General features: G+C 40.9%; 1 protein-coding gene across 3 annotated transcripts in view; it reads left to right on the top strand.

The window, feature by feature from the left end:
- Positions 1-22,015, top strand: part of ARMH3 (armadillo like helical domain containing 3) — a 130,040-nt gene that overhangs the window by 12,567 nt on the left and 95,458 nt on the right. For all 3 annotated transcript variants that reach the window (XM_075026225.1, XM_075026226.1, XM_075026227.1), the window contains exons 8-15: positions 642-728; positions 6,341-6,397; positions 7,461-7,504; positions 9,022-9,082; positions 10,123-10,169; positions 10,848-10,923; positions 13,580-13,673; positions 18,525-18,626. In XM_075026225.1, coding sequence (XP_074882326.1) covers positions 642-728; positions 6,341-6,397; positions 7,461-7,504; positions 9,022-9,082; positions 10,123-10,169; positions 10,848-10,923; positions 13,580-13,673; positions 18,525-18,626 — 568 coding nt within the window. The remainder of the gene's footprint in view (positions 1-641; positions 729-6,340; positions 6,398-7,460; positions 7,505-9,021; positions 9,083-10,122; positions 10,170-10,847; positions 10,924-13,579; positions 13,674-18,524; positions 18,627-22,015) is intronic.

Genomic DNA, 22,015 nt, shown 5'->3' on the forward strand with positions numbered 1-22,015 from the left:
CTGTAGTGAGAGCTTTCAGTGATACATTTGGTTTTCCGCTTTTTCAGTGCAGCATAGCTGACTGGCTCTGTGTGTTGCTTCCATTCATAGCTCAGTCATAGATATTTTTTTAAAAATTTTTTTTTTTTTTTAGTGCTGTCTCCTACTTACTCTAGTCTGCTGGTTTTAGTCACTACTGAGTATTTAAAGTATTTTCACTTGAGACATTTGTGTATAGAAGCTGGGCTAATTTCACAGAGACTTCCTGTATTGGATGAACTTTTTTCAAAAGGCATTCTGGATATATAGAGTTTTTTTCTGCTCTTTGATAAATTATACTTTTAAGCAGTGGAACTGGGCTTGGGGAAACCCAGAAAACTTCCGCAGATAATTTTGGTGATGCACTGAGATACTGTCCAGTGCTGTTGAGAAATATATTTGCCCTTTATGCACAGAAAGCTTATGTGCATCCTATCTGCAATAAGTAAGCTTCTCTGTGTGCAGAACTTCTTGGAAGCACCAACACTCCCTCAACCTTAAATATCCTCTTTCAGTTAAGACATAATTTGCTCTTATGGGTGTATTTCACGCCATACTGTTTGAGAGTCACTGCAAGCTTCCTGAAGCAGGCCTGAACAGAACAGTGTGATTATTTATTCCAGATCCTGTCCAGCCCACTTAGTCGCAGGGAACATGGCTATGATGCTGTTGTCCTTCTTGCCTTGCTGGTCAACTACAGAAAGTATGAGGTGGGTATTCTTCTGGATAACAGAAACATCGCTTCTCTCTACTTCATTAATTTACACTGGCCTCTGGATTATTAAGGCAGCCTACAGTACAGTTTTCAGCAGTACGCACTGTAACATTTATCAGGGTATCAGCACAGAGCTACGGAAGTTTTGCAGGGCAGTCGTACTATGCTAGCTGTATCTGTCTCTGACGTATGTGTATAATCAAATGTGTATGATGTACAGCTCCTTTTGTGCAAGCATGAAAGAAACTACCTAGGGGATTTGCATTTCCTTCATGAAAGTATTCTGAGGAAGGTCCTTTTGGAAGAGTTACTGTTGTGCCAAACTCGCGTGTTTGCCTCTGTGTGTATGACTGTGTGGTTATACATGATCTCCAAAGTAAAATGAGCTGTCGGTCGTCTTGGGCTTCAGACTGAATTTGTGATTCAGAACCTGACGAGCAGACTGAAAGAGCACAGATCCCCAGAAGAGATAGTGAAGCTGTGACCAAAGAATGAACTGAAACATCACAGCTAGTATTTCCAAGAGAAGTCTGTCTCTATCTCTGACTGATTCATTTCTGTGAAACTTTATTCATCTTCCTTTTTTTAAACTGGTTGTGCTACTTTGTGGTGTATTCCCATTTTTTTTCTGTATTCATCACCTTGAAAAAGGAACATTTCAAATGTCAAAACCACACCCAATATTGGTTTTTCTTTGCATGAGGCACGATGCTTTAATGAACAATCTTGTTTTTTTCCATCATTAGGAATATCTTAATATATTTAGATCAGCAAAAAATGATGAAGTGCTGGAATACCCCCTCCTCAACAGAATTACTGGGAGGGGGCAGGCTCTAAAACCTACCTGGTTTTATAATAGATCTTGTTTTGAATTATGAATAGACCTAGAGAATAGGCAAAGACAGGAGCTACACTTAGTGTCAAAGTAATCCCTGTTAATTTCTCATTCCTGTAAATGTTGTCAGAATCATGAATTACAGATTCTGTTCAGCAATCTGTGTCATGGTAGCGTGGAATAGGAGCATGGAGTTTGCTTTTAGTATATGGCCATGAAGGAAGACTGTTGGGAATGATATGGGGAGGGAAGACTGTTGGGAATGATATGGGGAGGGAAGACTGTTGGGAATGATATGGGGAGGGAAGACTGTTGGGAATGATATGGGGAGGGAAGACTGTTGGGAATGATATGGGGAGGGAAGACTGTTGGGAATGATATGGGGAGGGAAAACTGTTGGGAATGATATGGGGAGGGTTACTGATGAGGGCAGACTGGAAAGACCAGAGGTCTCATTGCAACATTCAGGTCAAAGGGTGGAGAGCTGTCTAGTCTCATCCCTGAGCTATGGATCCCTGTGTACTATAGTATACGTCCTTAGTAAGGTAGAGTGCTGTGAGTACATAAGACTTGTCCTCTGCTCTTTGCAGTAGCTTTCTGTAGAGTATTGAGTTGGGGTCGAGTGCTTTGGAAAACACTGTCCTAGATATCTTCAAACTGTGCACCCAAAAGAAATTGTGCTGATGTTTAAAAAGTACAATCCAACCTGAGGCAGACGTGTAGCAAGGGGAATTTCAGCTTGAGCAGTTCATCTGGTGAAGTTGAAAGCAACTTGAAGAAAGGTTTCATATGATGGCTGCCTGACATTGCCCTTTGTAAGCAGCACTACAAGCAAAGTCATAATCCTTGTCCTTAAGTAGAGTAGCTGCTTTCATTTGCTGTTCTTTGGCCCTCAGAGTCAGTTTGGTGGTTGCCGGGTTGTCAGTGTATTGTAGCATACTTTCATGTCTCAAATCCTTTGGAGTACTCTTTTTAGCTAACTGTGTTGCAGTTGATAGGTTCTTTTCTGTTCTGAACTTCATTGGTTGCTAAATTGTGTTGCCAGCTGCTTAAGAAAATCTAATTAGGCTGAAAATTCATTAGTTGACTATGATTTTGTGTCTGTCTTTAATGTGAATAGCAATGTGTTTTGCATCAGAATGTTCTTTCATATTTTTGGGATGTGAATTTTGTAGTCTCTTCTCAAATTCCCTGGGGAATATCTGTCCACGTTTTCATTACCAGTGTAGCTGAGATCTTGGCTTGCTCATTAACTTCTGTTCTAGGAGTAAAAATGATTTACGTGTCTTTACATGGAACCTTTAAACATGTCCCTGATTTGAAACCTAGTAATTTTCAAAAGTATATACTTATTCAAGTTTTCAGCTATATTTTATGGTTTTTTTAATCCTAGTCTTGATTTCAGAGAAAAAAAATACTTTTACCTTGATACTATGTGAGAGAAACATAAGAGTAACTAAATAATTGACTATATCAGGAAAATGGTGAAGCTCAGTGTACACAAAAGACTGCCAAACAGAGAAAATGCTGTGAGGAAAGGTATTTATGTGATCACTTCCTCAGTGTTTTAAGGGATGACTGATAGAATAGCAAGTTAAAACATAAAATCAGGTAGTGACTTTTAAGTAGTTAGATTCTTCGGTAACGTCTAGGTGGAAATTTCTTTGCCTCTCGTTCAACCTTCCAGAATTGCATATTGTATCTTTTGCTAGGCAGAGCTGAAAGAAATCAGTCAAAATGTGGGGTTTTCCCCTTGTGTGCTTGTCTGGCAGCATATGGTGTATCCAACAGCCTTTCACGTCCAGTTACGTGCACTTGCCTGCCCTTGATATAGTCAGGTAGAGGTGCTGAAGAGACACTTAGCAACACTGAAGAGTCAGAAAATTCTTTTTTTTTTTTTTTTTTTTTTTTTAAAAAAGTTCTCTCTCACCTCCTATTATTTTAAATGAATCTCTTTAACAAAAAGAGTAATTATCCAAGCTCCAGTTCCCTGCAAGATGGCCTGCCTGCAGAGGAGATGGCCTCATCAGGGCTGGCAGCAAAGCTGCTGAATCATCCCTAATGAGCATTCGGGGAAAAGCCTTGTGAGGGATAATCGAGTGGACTCTGGCCTTCATTTGTGTTACAGATGTGGACATAAGTTAAGCACTTAACTAGAGATTATACATGGTTAGCTTGTTTTTCTTCTGCTTTCTTTTCCTACCAAAAAATTGTTTCCTATAGGTTTGTGTTGGAGGCAGAGGTACGTTTGGGGACATGGGGGAGATCTTGCTCCCTCTGTCAGAGCTGTATACTTCTTCATATAATACTCACTTTGTATGGCATCTTTCACCTGGGGATTGCTTTAAAAATTACCTGGTAATGATCTCCTCGCAGATTCCACCTTAATTTCTGTGAGATTGTTGGCATCTAATGGTGGGTAGTTCATGGAGGACATCTTGAGTATTCTCAAGTTCCAGGAGTTTGTGTCTGTACCTCATCACTGACAAGACCACTTTAATGCTATAGTGTTTGTTATCTGATGGCAGTGATAGGAAAAGACCTGTGCTCTGAAGAGCTGTGAATCGTATTTTTGAGTTCTTTCTGGAGGCAGAAGGTTTTTCTAAGTTTGTATAACCGCTTCATTGACACACTTTGAAGTTTTCAAAATGCTTATCAACCAGTTTTCAAGGCTGTTGCAAGTTTCTGCATGTTGTGGAGTGGCAGGCGTAATTTTGACTTTTAAAACATTTGCTGTGATTCCCAGTGAGAGGGGAACCGGACTCTGAAACAACAGGATTGTGCATGGAGTGGGCTTAGGGGTGCTTGTACAACTTGTAGGTTGCTGATGTTCATTGTAGATGTGTAGACTGATGCTCATAGGCAATAACTGGAACTGTTGGCTCTCGAGGGGCAGGAGCAAACTGCACGCTCTGTGGGCAGCACAGGAAATATTCTTATCACACTGGTGCGGACTTGCACACTGAAAGGCACTAGAAACTGCCTTGTCCCATATAGAGTAACACGGCATGTGGATTGCACTGGTTAGTCATCTGCCTGCTGCTTAAGGAGTTAGGGAAGCCTAGAGGAGCATGGAATGTGTCAGGGGAATGGAATACTTCAGACAGGAATTATTAAGCAGACTTCTGCAGATATGGAAATGACAATTGAAAAGGTAGAGGGCAGAGATCTGTAGCTCGCCAGGCCAGCTTCATGACCCAATCAGCCATGCACTGATGACATCTTGCTGCCAAGAGGCAGGAGACATGGAGCATGTATCTTGGAAAGTCAAGGGCAACGGGAGTGTGAAGAGTTGTTCGTAGGCTAGAGATGACAACGAACCCAGGCTCCCTCCCTTTTTGTGATGGGATGGAGTGTATGCCTGGGTCTCAGGGCAACCTGGTGGTGTTGGTCAGTGTAGTATCTCCCAGTTTGCTTATTGCCCCCATCTGGGAATTTGGATAACTCTGCAGCCTCTAATCCAGGATAGCCCTGCTGCCCATTGCCTGGAAAAGCCCCATCACTTTTATTGGTCACAAGTCACAGGCAGGCCTCTCTTCTGTGTGTCAGCTGTGGTGTGGAGAGTTTCTCCTTGTTGTATAAGGAGAGTAAGAGAATGACTGAAATTAGCAAAATTAAGATATTTACAAGGATGGATTTTAATCTATGTTTAATTACAAATTTGTGAAGCTTGCTTCTGTTTTACTGACACTGACTAAATTTAATTTCTGAAGAGGAGCGTGGTTGTACAGAGAGGACCACATATATTGTTACTCAATAGGAGTCTCTACTCCAGCCTCAAGGAAGTGTCTTTGCATGCTTCATGCACAGATGGGTTCTGTGTGAGTTTTCTGTCTTTTTCTGAGACAGCAGACAGGGGTGCGTGCTGCTGGGGGCAGGCTGACAGACTGGCTGAGCTTTGGTCTGTTCTGATCAGTTTCTTTTCTGAACCAAAAGGAAAGCCTAATCCTCCCAAAGCAACAAATAATTGTGACAGTGGTGTTTTCTGATCAGCCTTATTTTTAACTTGCTCTTAAGCCATGAGCAAATCCATTAGATAACTGCGTCACTTGTAGGGCTACATGTGATGCATGCTTTGGGTTTTATTCTTCCCATTCCAAATCAGCTGTGTTAGTTTTGCACTGACATGTATAAACCAGGAAAAACAAATGTACATTGCTAATCTAAAATGCTTCCCAAAGTATTAGGAATTATCTTTATAGATGGAGCCTGTGTGCTTTGTTCAGCTAAGTTTGAGGAATTTATGTTCTCCAGAGACTTCCACCTCTCAATGGTGTAAACTATTAAAGTGTTGAGCTCTAACCCAGCAGCAGATGAGTCTATAGCATTGTCATGTCTTCCCGGGTCCTCCTTTCTTTAAGCAATCTTTGCAAGGTGTTGCAGAAGGGAGATAATGAGAATGCTAATGTTCAGACCCAGCTTCACTGCTGCTCCCTGCTGCATAACAGTGTGTGTGTCACAGATAACAGGCTTGCAGGATAGCTGCTCCACTTTCAAGACTGACAGATGAGCTAGCAGAGGAGCAGAAACTCCTTCTCCTCTCAATAAAATCAGGAGACTGCCTGGCTGAGCCAGTGAAGAGAAGGTGTCCCAGGCATAGTGGCCTTAGCGTGTGCTGTGACTCCTGTTTCTTTATGTGTGTTCTGCTTTGTGGGACAGGAGAGAGATTCTTCCCAGGTGGTTGGGTAAACTTGGAAAGATAATAGTGTTGTTTTCCTGAAGGCTGAACTTAAGACCAATTTTCTTTCTTCCTTCTCCCCCACCCTGAGCAGTCGGTGAATCCCTACATTGTGAAGCTCTCCATCGTTGATGATGAAGCCACACTCAATGTGAGTATTTGACTTGATTCCTCTGCGCTGCTGGGGATGCTCTTTCACATGTGATGTTAGTGTAATGAATGCAGTCATGGTGTCTGGTAGAAAGAACGACTAGAACAGTGCTACTGTAAAGAACACCGGTATAGTGGGTTTCTGCTCTAACTGCACTCTTGCAATAGGTTAGGCAGCTCATGATTTGGACAGTTTGATCACCAGTTAAATGGTGGGGGTGGTTAAAAAGCTAGGTAGCAAGGAACATGCTAAAATTGATCTATTATACATTTATGAATTATCTATACACTATTTGCTGTCACGTGCCAAAGAGGCACAAGATGGCTTGTGCCAAAGATCATCTCATTTCCAGTGCTGTGTTATCCAATTTTACCAGTCTGCAAGTCAATTCTTGTAGCTCAGTGGAAGCTTGTACCTAAGAGTCCTGCAACATATTTTGGGTTGTAGCCACTGCCTAAGTTTTGTATCCAGGCCTGGATAGAAAGTGGCAACACACTATGAGCTGTGTGAGGTCTGGACTTAGAAGCTGTCCTTCAGCATGAAGTAAAAAGCAAGCTCCATGCTAACCAGAGGGTGAGAACGATTATTCTGTGTTAATTACATTAGCTTGACGGAAAGGATGACCAGTAGCTGTGGAATGGTGGAGGCTGTTTGCAAGAAGTGAAAAGATTACTAGTGTTTGTGGCCTTTGTTTTGAACTTTTGGGTGTCTTTCCTCTGACACCAGCTTCCTTCTGAAGTTCTTGCTGCTTTATTGAGGCTTCTTGAGTGAGTAAGCTCTGTCTGGAGGTCCAAAGAGAGTAAACGTTCCCTGTTGAACTTAGTAAACTTTAAATTTTCAACTTTAGTCAACTTTAGTCAACTTTAAATTTTGGTGTCTTGATTTTTGGATGATATTTTTGTTGTATCATAGCATGTCTTAATAGTTCAAACAGCTTCAGGGGAAATTCTTCATAGCGTGCTAGGTTATCTCGGCAGGGGCAGCACTGCTATGTGTGTTCAGTGTGTGACTTCCTGCGTTGAGATTTGTAATGTAAATATTTTTTAATGCTTTTTTTTTTCAGGGAATGGGACTTGTAATTGCCCAGGCTCTATCAGAATATAACAGGTAAAACCTATTTGTCTCTTGTTTTTCAATGCACGATAGTTGCTGTACATTTCCACAAACTTTTTTTGTGTTAAAGCACTTATCACCTAACAGCTCTGATGCACCTGGAGAGGCAGGGAATAGTCTTATGCTTTGAGGTGCTTCGGCTCAGTTGTTGCTGTCATTGCAAGTGTAAATGCATCTGTACCAGCTGTGTTGATGTGCTTCAGGAGAGATCTTGCTGTAGGGGAAGATATCTATTGTAAGTTTTTACTATCATGGATTTTACCTATGTATGAGCTTTGTGTAAAATCTTAGTCCCAAGTGAAAAGATAAATGATTTGCTGAGTACTTCTCTGTTAGAAAATTGATTTAACTGAAACATGATCTAAACCAAACAAATGTATCCAGGACTACCCACATGCCAACTCAGAGATGATTAGGGGTTGTATGCTCTTCCAAATGGTGGAAAGCATTAACTGCTTCTGAAGAAAGGGCCAGAAAGCCAGCACTAGGGGTAGCATGTTCTGAGCTTCTGCTTCATAAGCAACAGCAAATAATGTAGAAGTTTGCCTAAGAAGAAAGGACTTCAGAAGAATTTGGAAACTTGAGCAATTTCTCCTGAGCAACCCAAGACTTTTTTTTTCTGCAGTAGGATTCTCAAAGTATCCAGAAAAATGTTTTAATTCCTTTAAAGGTCTGCTGTTACAGATATGCAGATGACTTGCAAGATCAGCAAATCATGTAAATGTATTTAACAGAGTAAATTATTAGAGTAAAGCAGAAAAAACCTCACCCACCCAACTTCATTCTGACAAAAGCTGTCTCAGACTATGGCCTGTTTTGCTTAGCTCTTTCTTTCCCCCTTCCCCAAAAATATAAATTGTTTTCTTTGCATGTTGCATTTTGTATGATCAGATTCCTGTATGAAAGACACAATAAATGGCCATGTGAACTTTGCTAGTCCATTTGAATGCCATATGAAGCAACTTAGCTTAAATCTGAGGTACCCAACCTATTTGTTGACTTCACTTACTCCAGTTCCAGTCCCTTCACTTACTCCAGGAACATGGGATCAGGCCATGAACCATAATGGTCCTCATGGTTTCTGCTGGCCATAGGGTGATCGACTCTGGTTTAGTCTGTAGCGGATGACAATTGAAATGAAACTGTTCTGTGGTTACTGACTGTGTGTGTTCATGTGGTTCATTACTGTTTTGCCAGTGCAGGACAAAATTTCCTAAGTCACTTGGTCCTCTTGCTTCAGTGTTAGCCCAAACTGGATGTATACTCTGTAACAGCACAGACATTGTTCAGTCTTACATCTTTCAGCAACCCCACTTCAACTCTACACAGTTTACAGATATTTTAATATCCTTTGCATCTCTTTTCGTGAGTTCTTGAAAAGGGCTTGTAAATGTGGAAGCTTTCTCCATCCTGTATTTTTATCAGATAAGACTGTCTCATAGGGATGTAGATAAAATAACCCTAGTTCCATTTCTAACCCTGAAGCTTCATCCTTATTCCTTTTTGTTCAGGCAATACAAAGATAAGGAAGAGGAGCACCAGAGTGGTTTCTTCTCAGCCCTAACGAATATGGTAAGCAAGGAAGCAGTGTTTTTCTATTCTTAAAATAGGTGCCTTCAGGGAAGTTCGGCAAGAGGGTGTTTCCAAAAACTGTGAGTTTGGGATGTGGGGTCTGGAGAAGGACATGCATTGATGCAATCCAAACCAAATACAACTGAAATGGCTGTATTCTGAGGAGTGTGTTGTTGTCTGGCTGGGAAAGCTCTTTCAAAAGTTGAGATCTCTATTCTGGTGTTGATAACTGAAATTGTTTTCCTTCATCTTCTTCATTCTGGTTGACTTTATTTTAAAAATCACAATTACTTGTTGGACACTTTTAAACAGCTACTTATTTTTAAAAACAAGCTGCTGCTCTGCTGATGTAGCCTTAAACAGAGAAGCTGAATATTTTTGTGGCAAAGTCTAGTCTGCCACTAGCTTTAGAGATCTGTTCCTTTACTGTCTTGTTTCTCAAGCCTGGATGCACTGTAGTTATGAAGTAAGCTTGGATTCTGCAATGAGCAGTGTCTGCATTTTTTGGAGGGGTAGCCTTCAAAAGCAACTGTGAGTTTCTTCCTTGTAAAGAGTATCCACTGTTCCCCTTGTTCAGTTTGGCTTTGATTTAGTCTGAGATTTAATTGTAGTCTGAGATCTGACTGACAGGAAAATTTCCTGTAAATAAGGTCAGTTCAGTGTTGACAGCGGTCTGTCAGGAGTGACATGGGTAAAACTGCTACCACTTTTGAGCAAGCAGATGGGAAATGATCTCTGTTGTCCTTTTATAGAATTGCAGACTAATCCAGGTTGGGATTCAAGATACAGTCCTTTTTTTCCTCTTTTGTGATTTGACAGGTTAAGCATTGGTCAGTGACAGTAGTGCAAAATACAGTGTGTTTGTAGATGGTCATCCTGTTTCCCATTTGTATTTTACTAGTATTAGAAAGAAAGTTGCATGTGTGCCTTGGATGAGAACACCTGTCCCAGGGCACTTCTGGTTTAGTTAAATCCATGTCTTCTCTCTTGTCTAATAGCTTTCACAAATTCCTCCTATGCAATGCTTTTTCTTTCCATAGGTGGGCAGCATGTTCATAGCAGATGCTGATGAGAAAATCTCAGTCCAGTAAGTGCACAGATGTTCGTTACACAATGAATGGCAAATCACCCCACTGGTCAACATGATCCGCTCCATCATGGAGCTGTTCTAATGTAGTAAAGTGAACTAGAGAGAGAAGTTCTCTTGTAACTAAAATGGTACCACACCTCTGCAAACTATGGATTCTAACTTAAGTGAGAAGGGTGCAGCAGGAAGAGCCACAGCTGAATTGCTTGTAATGAAGTGTATAAAAAAACCTTTGTGGTTTTTACAAGGCATTTTTAACATATAATGGGCATGTTGGAGGTGGCAGATGGGAAGTGATGGTTTGTGCGCTCTTGTCCCCAACAAAATGTTTTCTAAATCAAGGGGGCAAGTGATCACTATGAGGGTTTGTGGTGTCTGTAGGAACCTCTGCCCTTAAAAGAAAGGACTTTGCTCAAACAGTGTTTTCCCTTTAATGAGGGAGACCTTCAGCCAGAGGGGAACAAAGACTGTAGTTGAGCTCCAAAAATAGCTATTTTTATGGATTGCTAAGTACTAATAATCAGAAGAACAACTGGATTGCAGAGGCAGAGTTTTATATAGTTGAAAAAAAAATTTCTTCTTTCAGATGGGCCATGCTTCTGAAAAACTTTGCTGTTGGGGTTCTCATCTGGTGTTAGCCCTTAGCTAACTGTGCTTTTGTCTGTATCCTTTCTACAGAACGAATGAGGCGATCCTTCTGGCCCTCTATGAAGCTGTTCACTTAAACCGGAATTTCATCACAGTTCTGGCACAAGTGAGTTCCAGTGTCATGTTCGCCTGTTTCTTTGTAAGGGATGTCTTTGAAATTAGAGTCAGAAATGGAAGTGGTGAAAAGATAAGTTTTCTCTTTTTTTTTTTCCCTTGCATACTTGTCATAAGTGTAGATGAGGGCCTGGGTTTATTATACTTGTAGGAAATGCTTCCTGCCTTGCCAGAAAATGAGTAAAGTTTTGAGGGCACAGCTCATGTTAGAATGAGTAATTTTTCCCACTGAATGGGAAGGTCTGCGTGGAGAGCCTTCTGTGCCCTGTTGATATTGCCTTTAGTGGGAGGATGAAGTGAGTGTACTGGTAGGGATAAGATTGTTGCAGTTATCAGAGCAAGTCATGCTCTTGTTAGGTTAGGGTTGCGGGAAAGAGGCTGATCCAGCTCCAAAGTTGCATGAATTGCCCTTTGTGGGTGTGCACAGACTGCACGTTGTTATCTGTTTGGGTATCCTTCATTTAGGGACTAAGGGACATGTGACAACTGTTGTTTCAAATACTATTTTGTGTTCAAACTTCCTTGGAGAGCCCAGCCCCTTTTGCTTCGGAGACTGTTGCCAGAGCATAGCAGTCCTCCTTGTGCTGTTTATGGTGAAGAAACAGCTATGGCAGCCTTTTGAGAAGCAGTGGGCTGCTCCATACCTCTGATCACAAACCTCTGGATGCTTTTCTAAACACTGTGTGAGCTTGCAAAGGTGGTTATTGCTTGGAGACAGATAACAAGCCTGTCTGATTGAGTGATCGTGCTGTGGCTAGCTGGAAGGATAGCCTGATGTGTTTAGGAAAATGTTCAGGTTTAGGCTTTTAATTTTGGTTTGTAAGTACTAGTGGTAATCTGTGAGAAAAATGACATCAACAAAACAGTTAACACCTTTCCCCAGTTATTTCAGGTCCTCGGAGTGCAGCCATGCATCATAGGCTAGACACTTGGTGTGCTGGAGGAGACCTTCGGGGACTCCTGGCAGTAGTGGTGATGGAAGAGGTCGGATAGGCAGAACTACTGCCTCTGAAGAAAGCTTTTATTCCACAGGTGGTTAATTTGCTGAGGTTCTCTGCCTCTCTTTTCCAAGGTTATTCATTCCTACCACTTGTGAGAGATTTCTGCTCTTTCAGTTCTGTGTAATACCAACTCAGGTCTTTCTGTGGTCAAGATATCCCAGAGGGAAGAGAGGCCTTTGGTAGGGAAAAGAGTAGAGCAGGAAAAGAGCAGCTAGAGTAAAAGCTCTTTAATTAAAAATAAAAGGATAAACTAGTTATTTGTGAAAGGGATAGCTGAAGTGGCCCCTGATCAGTGGGCTTAATTGAAGTGGAGGCCTGATGTTCTTGGGTGGATTGTCTGTAATCCTTCATTTAAGAGAGGGCAAGGTAGGTCATGCTGTCCTTTGATAAAACCTTATAAAAGCTGATGAATGGTCTTGTCTAAGTTGGTGTCCATTGCAGTCATTGCATGAATGACTACCTGCTGCTGTGTGAGCACATAGGAAGAGCAGGGATACAGTTGTGTTGATGCCTGAAGTGTTAACGTTTTGGTATACTTACCAGCTTGCTGGTCCTCAGTTTTTGCTGCTAGGTGGCACTATCATCTCTCAACTGGCAGTGTTTGTGGAAAAGAAAGGTAAACACCATAGAAAAATCTATGGAAGCAAACGTGTTTTATGTAAGATTTTCAATGGAAAATTGTATTTTAAAGTTTAAATCTGTACCTGTAATGATTTTAAATTGTCTTTGAATTGTGGTATGTGTGTCTGTGCTTCTCATAAAATACATACATTTATAGTTGCTCATAAAATGAGGTATTCAAAGACATTGTGGAGGATATCCACTTGTGAAAAATCCTGTGGAACTAATGTCAAATCAGCAGTTCTGTATCCCTTTCTTTTATTTTGAAATTGTGATGATATATTAAGGCAGATGATACATTTATGTAAAGCTTGCCTTATGAAATGGACGCTGCTTGGCAGCCAGACTTAGAATAGCATGGCAGATTGCCTACAGTCTCACCAGTGTGGATAGATCCGGAAGCTTATAAAGAGTAAAGTCAAAGCAGTAATTAGGCAGGCAACTATTAGCAAAGATGAAGTGAGGAGAGTAACGGACTGATGGAAGCTGAGAGGATCGATAATGATAGTGTTATTTATGTTACGTGCTCTTTTCCTGCAGTGCCTGGGCTTTATAGTGAGACAGGGAAGTAATAAATTGCCATTGTCTTTGAATATGAACAGGTGGAGGGCAGGAGTGAGGAGAATTTCCTTTTAGAAAGAAAAATAAAAGGATCTTGGAGGAAGACTTCAAATGCACACCCTTGGGTTGTTTTGGAGGGAACTGGAAGCTGTAAACAGTGTAGGCTTCTGCATACCTTTTCCCATTCTACCCTGGAGAAGGGCATGTTATCTGTGTGCTGGGGACAGCCACCACTTTCTGATGTATTTTTGTGGAGTGAAGAAATTGATATATAGTTTAGTTGTTAGATGTCCAAGGTCAAGAAGCATAGCCTTACTTTTTGGAGGAGAGGTTGAAGTTTCTTGAGACCTCATTAGTCACGTCTATTGCGTGAGACCTTGGAACAGCACAAGTTGCAGTCTGTATGACTAGTGCCTAGGGAAGCTATTGACCTGTGTATGTATGGCCATTTGTGTTCTCTGTTAGAGCCATCCTGAAATGGGGCTGATGACAACACCAACAAGCCCAATTCCGATGACACCTGTCACTCCACTTGGAACCACCCCGCCTTCTTCAGATGGTAAGAAATGTAATGATCTCCTGGGGAAAAACAATTAAAATGTAAAATAACTAGCAAAGCATTTTCTCAAGATGGCAACTAATGAGGTCTGTCTGGAGCAGATGTAACCTGATGGTCTCTTCCTGGAGTGACTTGCCTTACTAAACATGAGTGAGATTCTTTGCCTCGAGTTTATTGCTGTTTTACCTTGTATATTGCTCAACAAAATTATGCTGATTTTCCTTTTGAAAACAGTACTGTCCCAGTATCTTCGTGAGGATACACCCAACCCTTTAGTTATTTTATGTAGGCTTTTACTTATGAATATTTCTACTGTCAGGTTCTTTGCCTGATTACTTGTCACTGGAACAGATTTACAGAGAATCGCAGTGGATTCCTGCTTGTCGTTAATGCACTTGTCCTCAGCTTTGTATTAATTGGGATTTGAATCCAACCTGGGTGTGGAGGTATTCCTCCCTCTTGTTACCTTTTCTCTGGTAGGCTTTGTAAATGACTGGAGATCTTTCTTCTAAATGAGATGTTACATGTCCACATAAATACACTTTCAAATCATCTAAAATAAACCCCTTTTCGTTTAAGGTATGGATAGATATAACCTAGTTTAAGAGAAGAAATCAAATGGCTGTCATCACGTACTTCAATGGCATCATCTAGATCTGAAGAAAGTGTTTAATGAAGGAACAGAGTCAGTTTGAATAGAGCACAGTTTGGAAATATTGCTGGGGAAAAGCAGCCTGGGTTACTCAGTTATATCAGCTATTCAGGTCATTTGATACCCTAGTTAAGGATGATCCTCCTTGTGGATGAATTCTGTCTGGTTACCATGGATATCAAAAGCTTCAGTTAAAAAGCCCCCTATGCCTCAAATCTCCCCGTGCATATAACATAAAATGTAGAGGGACGGGCATTTTGTGGGCTTCTGTTCAATGTGTTCATTGCAAATGTATCCACCCACACACCATATTATACAACTGACAGAATTTATGCTTACCTACATCTACAGCTTGCTCACACTCTCTTTTTTTTTTTTTTTTAATTTACCAAAAAACAAAAGCAAAACAAAAACTCCATCCTGCTTTCAGCAGAGGCAGTGATCTTGTGAAGCTTGAGGCTTCTTGCCGCTTGTAGGGTTACTAAGTTTAAGGAGAGGAGCTGATCTTAATGTGCAGCAATTACATTGGGAAGCATTCCTTATTTTTATTTGCTGTCACCTTGCTGACCCCTACTGTCAGTGATAATTTTTCTTTGTTTTGAGGACCTCGGCTTGGTTTAATTTGGTGGTGCTTTAGTATTGCTGTTATTTTAAAGGTATGTCAGAATTTTCCTCGTTATCTAAGGTCTTGCAACTCAGCTGTAAAATTTGACTATGGCTGAAAGTTAGCAAGAGGCTTTTTGGCTTTGGAATGAAAAGATTGCTTTCTTCTTTCTCCTGCATTTAAAAAAAGTGTATAGTTGAGCTATTTTCAAGTTACAGCAACATGTAGAAATCCATCTTTGAGTTTCAGGCACCTTCTTCTGTGCAGACTGGGATTAGAAATGGGTTCATATTCTGGTTTGAAATTTCTCTGGCTGTTAGCCTGTAGTGTGAATTAAGACCTTTTAAAGCTTCAAAATGTGTGTTAAAAAAATCAAGGTCTGTAGCATGAACCAGGATAAGCAGCGATGTGTTCTTCAGAGTGATTTCTTTTTTTTAAAAATGAGACTTTTGCTAGAAACTGTTGATCCATAATATGTAAATCAAGTGTGCCTGTCACCATAGTTATCTAAATGTCAGTTTGCTTACTGTTGTTAAATACTCATTCACTGCGTTCATTGTAACAGCTCCAGAAGGACCCACTGGGGATATAAATACATTTTTCAGACTTTTAGCTAAATCTATGAGCTATTCATAATATTGGGGGTGAAAAAGCTTCCAGTTTCATTGCATAGACTTTGCCAACAGACTGGGCACGTTAGCAACGTGTCAGGAGCCCCAGAGCTTCAAGATTGAATGGACTAAAACAGCTCACACTTGGGGATGTGCAGCCTTTAGAAGCTAAAAGCCCCTTTATCATTTCTTTGATGCGATTCGAACAGTGAGGTTACATTGATCTATTTGGCCTGTTGTTTCCAAGGGCTACAATTTTATATTCAAGGTGATTGTGTAATCCTGAGCTCCATGAGAACCTCTGCTGTGCTCTGGGCTTCTCGGTGCTCAGTTTAAAGAAACCTGCATTTTACTGTTGGTTCATTTCCTTCATCCTTCTGTGCCTGTGCTTGCCCCAGTTCCAGGGGTAGATAAACCTTTACTTGCCTCATTACAGGGTTATGAGATATAAGGCTTGAATTATGAAAGGCATTGTTTGTTAAAGAAGACTTTTCTCTGAACCAAAATACAACTGCATACAGGATCAGATCACTTCCCCTCAGAGCCTCAAGCCTAGCCATCCAAAAATCAGATGTGAGTAGTTCCTCACTTCTCGCAAGGTCCAATCTCATCATAAATACCTTCATCTTTCCTTAAGAGTGAGAAAAGCCTTGAGCATTCCTGAGGATAGATGGAAAAGAGATAATATAGCTCTTAAGATGTGTGTCCTAGTGGTCTGCAGATCTGTTTCCAGTGCAAAGGGAGCCCTATCTTAGGCTGTCTTTACAGCTTGAGAGGAGAGAGAGAGCCTTCTGGCAATTGTAATTCAAGCCACCTATGACCTCCTGCTTGTGAAAACCTGTTAGTTTGAGCTCCTAGGCAGCCAGAACAGTAGTGTTATTGTCACATCAGGCGAGGCACATAGAGCTGGAAAAGATCCCCTTGACTCCTTGAATCTAGTGCCTTGTGCTTGCAGGCACATCATCATAGGATCCCTTAAGTTTATCAAGCTCTGTCTTAATTTGTTAAATTTGTTTCCTGTTAATTCCTGTTGGGACGCAGTTTCAGCATCATGTTCCTTGGTTAGAAATCTTCAGCTTTCCAACCTGCATTTCTTGTCAGTTTATCATGTTAACCTTATGTTGGAACACAGATAGCTCTTTTTCATATGTTGGGTTACTCACCTGTGTATTTTGCTGTCTCGTAAGAAGGGCACTTTGTTCCTCTAGTCAACCTACTAGCCTTTCTCTAAACTTGTTCAAGTATGAGTTCCTCCTCTTTGAACTTGGGATCAGCATAATTATGCACAGCGTTCGAGACAAGGTCTCACCAGCACCTTGTGCAGTGCATTACTGTGTTCCTGTCTCTGTTGGAAGTGGATTTCTGGATATGTTGTAGGACCACACTCTTCAGTGCTCTGTGTTGGTAGCTCGTCATCTCATGGTATGATAGGGTGCCATGGCATCACAGCATTTCGTTTGCAGCTGATGAGCAGTCAGCTTGCCATAGAAATAAATCCCTGAATTCCTGACCTTATAGCTTGCATTGTTGAATTTCATCTTGTATTTATTATCTGGTCCTTGTTTTTATCTTGTTCTTTGTGCGCAGTCTGATATTCCTCTGTGTTTACATATCCCAACTTTCTGCTGTAGCAAGTTCATTAGCAAGCAACTGTTTCTTGTGCCCAGGTCACTCTCAAAAAAGAAAACTATTCCCTAAACTGACATTTAAGGAATTCAAGTAGTAACTTCTTCCCAGACTAATAATTTCTCCAATTGTTTCTCCTTTGCCAGATCTTTGATGTACTCTAAATTTCTGCATTTGTTCCCACCTATATGCCTCACTCTTAATTTTTCATACAGAACTGTACTGAATGCTTTACTGAAGTCCTCCTAGACTAGCTCCATCAGTTGTGGTTTTTTTTTTTTTGTCTGAGCTAATTTATCTTAAACGATATCAGACTTATCTGGCAGGATCTGCAGGTAAATGCATGCTGCATTTTTCCTACTTATCTTTCCCCCCTTCAACATTTCTTGTAAAGTCTTTCTGAATGGGAAGACTGAGAATGGCCCTTGCAGACAGCTCAGGCTCAGTCATCAGTAAAAATGTGGCTCAGTCACATGTTAGAGGTTTGACAGCTCATAAATTCGGTACTTCAGATGGTACATGGGGAGTGAGCAGGAGGCACATTGTGCAATTACCTGAGTAATTGAGACAGCTTCTTATAAAGTCTAAGGCAGATGATGTCCAGTGTTAAGGTGTCAAAAGTACAGCTGGTGGTAACAAGGAGTGTATCCTAGACACGTGCCAATGAACTGCTGTTCTGCTGCAGGTATGGAAAGTACATTTCTGCTCCCTGCTGTGTTGTGATTTCTCTAGCACAGGCTATGATTGCTTCTGCTTCTTGATTTTTATAAAGTTGCTCTTTCTACCTCTCTTTTCTACCATTTTGGTCACGCAATAATTATTACATTACTGTCTTGTGTGTTGCTTCTGCAAGAGAAGTTGTTGTTGGGAGGGAAGAATGGAATTGATGCAGACCTTTGGGAACTGAAATTCCAAAATTGCTGAAACTGAGAAGGGTCTTTGCTTGGCATGTTTCTTTCCAAGCTGAGAATGGTGTGAATGTTAGCTGTGTTGGCTGTAAGAATTAATTGGATATCGGTGAGAATATCTTGAGCTCCCTAGGTTAGGAATGTTGATGATTGCTAAAACAGCAGGCTGATCTCCCTCAGGGGTGGGGGTGGTGAAGGGGCAGAACAGAGAAGGGTATCACTTTGCTGGGTACCACAAGCTATCTTTAGAGCAGGAGAAATGGTCTCTGAGGGAGTGGTACCAGTCTTCAAAACAAAATCTTTGGTGGGTGGTCATGAAGGAGGAGGAGGTCAGGTGGCCCTGCAAATAAGCTGATCCTATCCCAGATCTGTGAGTCTGTGACTTGGTTCTCTGTATAGTTATCTCTTGTATTTGTGGAGGGTAAACGTGTCTTATCTGCTTTGTTCCAGTTATAAGCTCTGCAGAGCTGCCTTTGGATGCTGATGTGCAAACTAGCAACCTGCTGATAACCTTCTTGAAGTACAGCTCGATTGTGATGCAGGACACAAAAGGTAAATAAATTCTGTTGATGCAGCTGTGGATGCAGCAAGCAGTGCTTCTTGAAGTCAGGAGGACATAAGAACATGTCTAGTGACTCCAGAAATAGAAGTTAACTGGAGTCCCTTTAGAGAACTGAAGGTTTCACCTTTTGAGAAAATGAAATAATTTCTTATTGTGAGATAAGAGTTATGAGACTAGGAGAGACCTAATGCTGGCAGGAGAGAAGTCAAATACGAAAAGAATGTAATAATAATAATAATAATAATAGTACCTAATAACCAAGTCTGTCCCTATACAGGAGGTGTGAGCATATCTGATTCCCAACTGTCAGAGAGGAGAAACCATGTACCAGAGAACTGTATTTTTAAGAACATTTAGATGCTGGCACAGGAGGCAAAGCTCAGCATTAGGAGGAAATATTTTCTTTGTCCTTTGATACTTGCTGGTTAAACAGGCTCTTTAATTATGAACAGGACAGCAGTAACTTACACTATACTGGCAGTAACTTGCTTGAGAAGATATATTTCCATATTGTGCTTTTTGTTTCTCCTGATAGTTTTGTGGGGGTTAATTTCAGCTTGCTGGAGTTGAAGTATTGCTTCATCTCCTGCTCAAGGTACCCAAGGGTGCTGTTTTGCCCAGTGGTTGTATGGGCAGTACCACAGTGTGAACATAACAAGTGATCTTTGTACCATATTTCAGCCTATTACCAACTTTTGCTGTTAAGTTAAATGTAACAACTGAGCAAAAATAGGAAGATAGTTGCAGAGCTATGACACGTGGATTACTGAACTTCATGAATGCTTGGCACTGAATAAGAGAGCAGGTGGGAGAGTTTCCTTGTACCTGCTAGCTTGCAGTGAAATTGTACCTGGCTGTGTTTTTTCTTGTTCAGTATGCAAGCTAGTTGAGGAAAAAGTGAATAATTGAAATTAGGACTAAAAGGGACTTCATAAAAATATCTAGCATACCCCTCACGACCAAGGCAGAATCAGGTTCATGTGTATCTTTTCTCAGAGATGTTGCTAACAGGTTGGATGAAGATACTCTGATAGTGGAGTGTCATTTTTGGACTTCCAGTGAAGTGTTTAACTACCCTTATTGTGAGAAAGCTTCATGTGCTTCCTAAATTCTTTTCTGTGATTTAAATGAATTACTAGTTATCTTCTCCAGGACAGATATTGAGAATGGATTATTTCTTTCTTTGTGTCAGCCGTTACGTATTTGAAGTCTGCTTTCATGTTTTCTCTTGCTTTTGTCTTTAAGCTAACCATGTCAAATCTTTGCTCAGTCGTTTCTTATAGATTGCACACATGAAGAGGGCTTACCAGCTCTCTAATCATTCTCATTTGCTTTTCTCAGGGTCTCTCTTGATGATCCAAGTCTCTGATGGAACAATTTTATGTTTTTCAATTTCACTTCTGCACTTATTTGTCACTCTAATATGGAAAGTCTGCATAGGGCCTCAGAAACTGCCAAACTGGATTAGTTTCAGGTGGAGTGAAATCTGATAGAGGGGATTCCTTACTAAACAAGCGAGAGATGAGTTTATTCTGGTATGAGACAGGAGCTGATGTTTCTTTCTTTACTTCGGCTCTAGCTTCTATAACGTTTGAAACTTGTGTGGCTGATAGACTTAATCTCCTTGCTGCCATGGTATTATGTGGCAATGAGCTCCACTGACTGATTGTTTAAAAAAAAAGCGTGCCTTCCAAACCAGTGCTTATTAATTCTAGTGGGTATATTCCTGTCCTTATATTTTGATGACAGATGAGGCTCTGCCTAACTCTTTTTCTTCTTGTCTAAGTCCAAGCATGTGACACCAATATAGCAACAAGAGAAGAAGAATTAATAACTCTAATTTACTCCATGTGTCTTGAGACAGGTGGGAACACTTAGAGGGGAGACTGGTTTGTTCCACATCCAGGACTAGACAGTTGTTTTGGTCCTGTCCCAGAGAGCATAATTTAATAGATTGCATTTGCTGGATTGTCCTCTTGTTTTCTCTCATGTCAGTCAGAGGCAGCTGCCTTGGGAGAAACAAAAACTCTGTATCATTTTTTCCCATCCGTAAAATAGAGTTCATACGGATATACCTCCCCATAGGAAGTGGTCTGCTTTGTTCCCTTAATGAAGGATGCTGTGAAAGTACAAAGAGTCTGTGTGAGTAACGGCCTGCATAGCTGCCCCATAACTGCTGAAACTGGCATGATGTTCACAACACATTGGCTGAAGGCAGAGTACTTGGTGTGAAACAGGAGCCTTTACAGCACAATACCCAGAGAGAGAAGTGGTAGCAGCACCTACAAAAATATATAGGGAGGCTTTACAATAGGAGAATAACAAGGCTTCAGTGTATCAGTGTTCTTTGAGGCCATTTCTCCTGCTTTGCTGGAGTAGAAAACTTTTCACTTAAACGTTTTAGCTGAGTTAAGGAGACATAGGAGAGACTTTTAACTCTCCCATTCCAAAATTCCTCTTCATCTTACTTAGTACAGCAAGATGAAATCAGCACACTTCAGGGCACATCTTGTTAGTAAATATCTGTCCCTCAGCAGCATAGAAAAGAAAACAAAAGAGGCATTGAACTAGGCAGAACAGCTAGCTAAGCCCATTCTATCTATTTTTATAGATAAAATAGATAACTAGCAAAGTGTTTGTAAAAGTGACCTGAAAAGATGCAAGGAGTTTGGCTGATGCTGTCTTATATGAAAGTGGTCTGACTGTTTCAGATTTCTCTCTCCTCCAGGTTTGACTCCAAGGCAGATGTCTGGGATGTTTAGTAGTCTTGTGTTTTAGAGAAGCTATTGGAGGTCTCAGGAATGTGCAGTTTTAAGCTTCCTTGGGGTTTAGTTACGAGTATGTTGTTGTGGTTGTTTTTTTGTTTGGTTGGTTTTGTGGTTATGGGGGTGTGTGGTGTGAGTGGTTTGATTTTTAGAACAAAAATTTTTAAATGAACTTGACTGGACAGTGCCTTGAACAACCTGAATTTAGCTGGCCCTGCTTTGAGCAAGGATTGGGCCAGAGGTTTCTTCCATTCTAAGTTACTCTATGATTGTATGTATCTTGGTTTTTTGGTATTTCAAGGTTAAAATTGAGAGAGAAGAGTTTTAAATAATCCAAAGAAAAATTGCATTCTTCTGTCTTAGTCCCTCTCTGTTTGTGAGTCTTTCAGCCCTCCAGTTGTGATTCAGGGCAAAACCTGCTTGAAGTTGTGAGATGAATAACAAATTGCGGAACATGATCAGGGTGGACCTCCTTTGGCTTAAAATGCTAAGCCTTTGCAGACTTTCTTCTTTCATGGTTTTGCACAGAGTAGGTCATGTCTCTCAGTCTTGGGGTTAAAACTCAGGACTTTGAGCACAATGTCAGGAGTCATTCTGCTACACTGTGCTATGCC

The sequence above is a fragment of the Buteo buteo genome, chromosome 4, assembly GCF_964188355.1.
Source record: "Buteo buteo chromosome 4, bButBut1.hap1.1, whole genome shotgun sequence".
Lineage (NCBI taxonomy): Eukaryota > Metazoa > Chordata > Aves > Accipitriformes > Accipitridae > Buteo > Buteo buteo.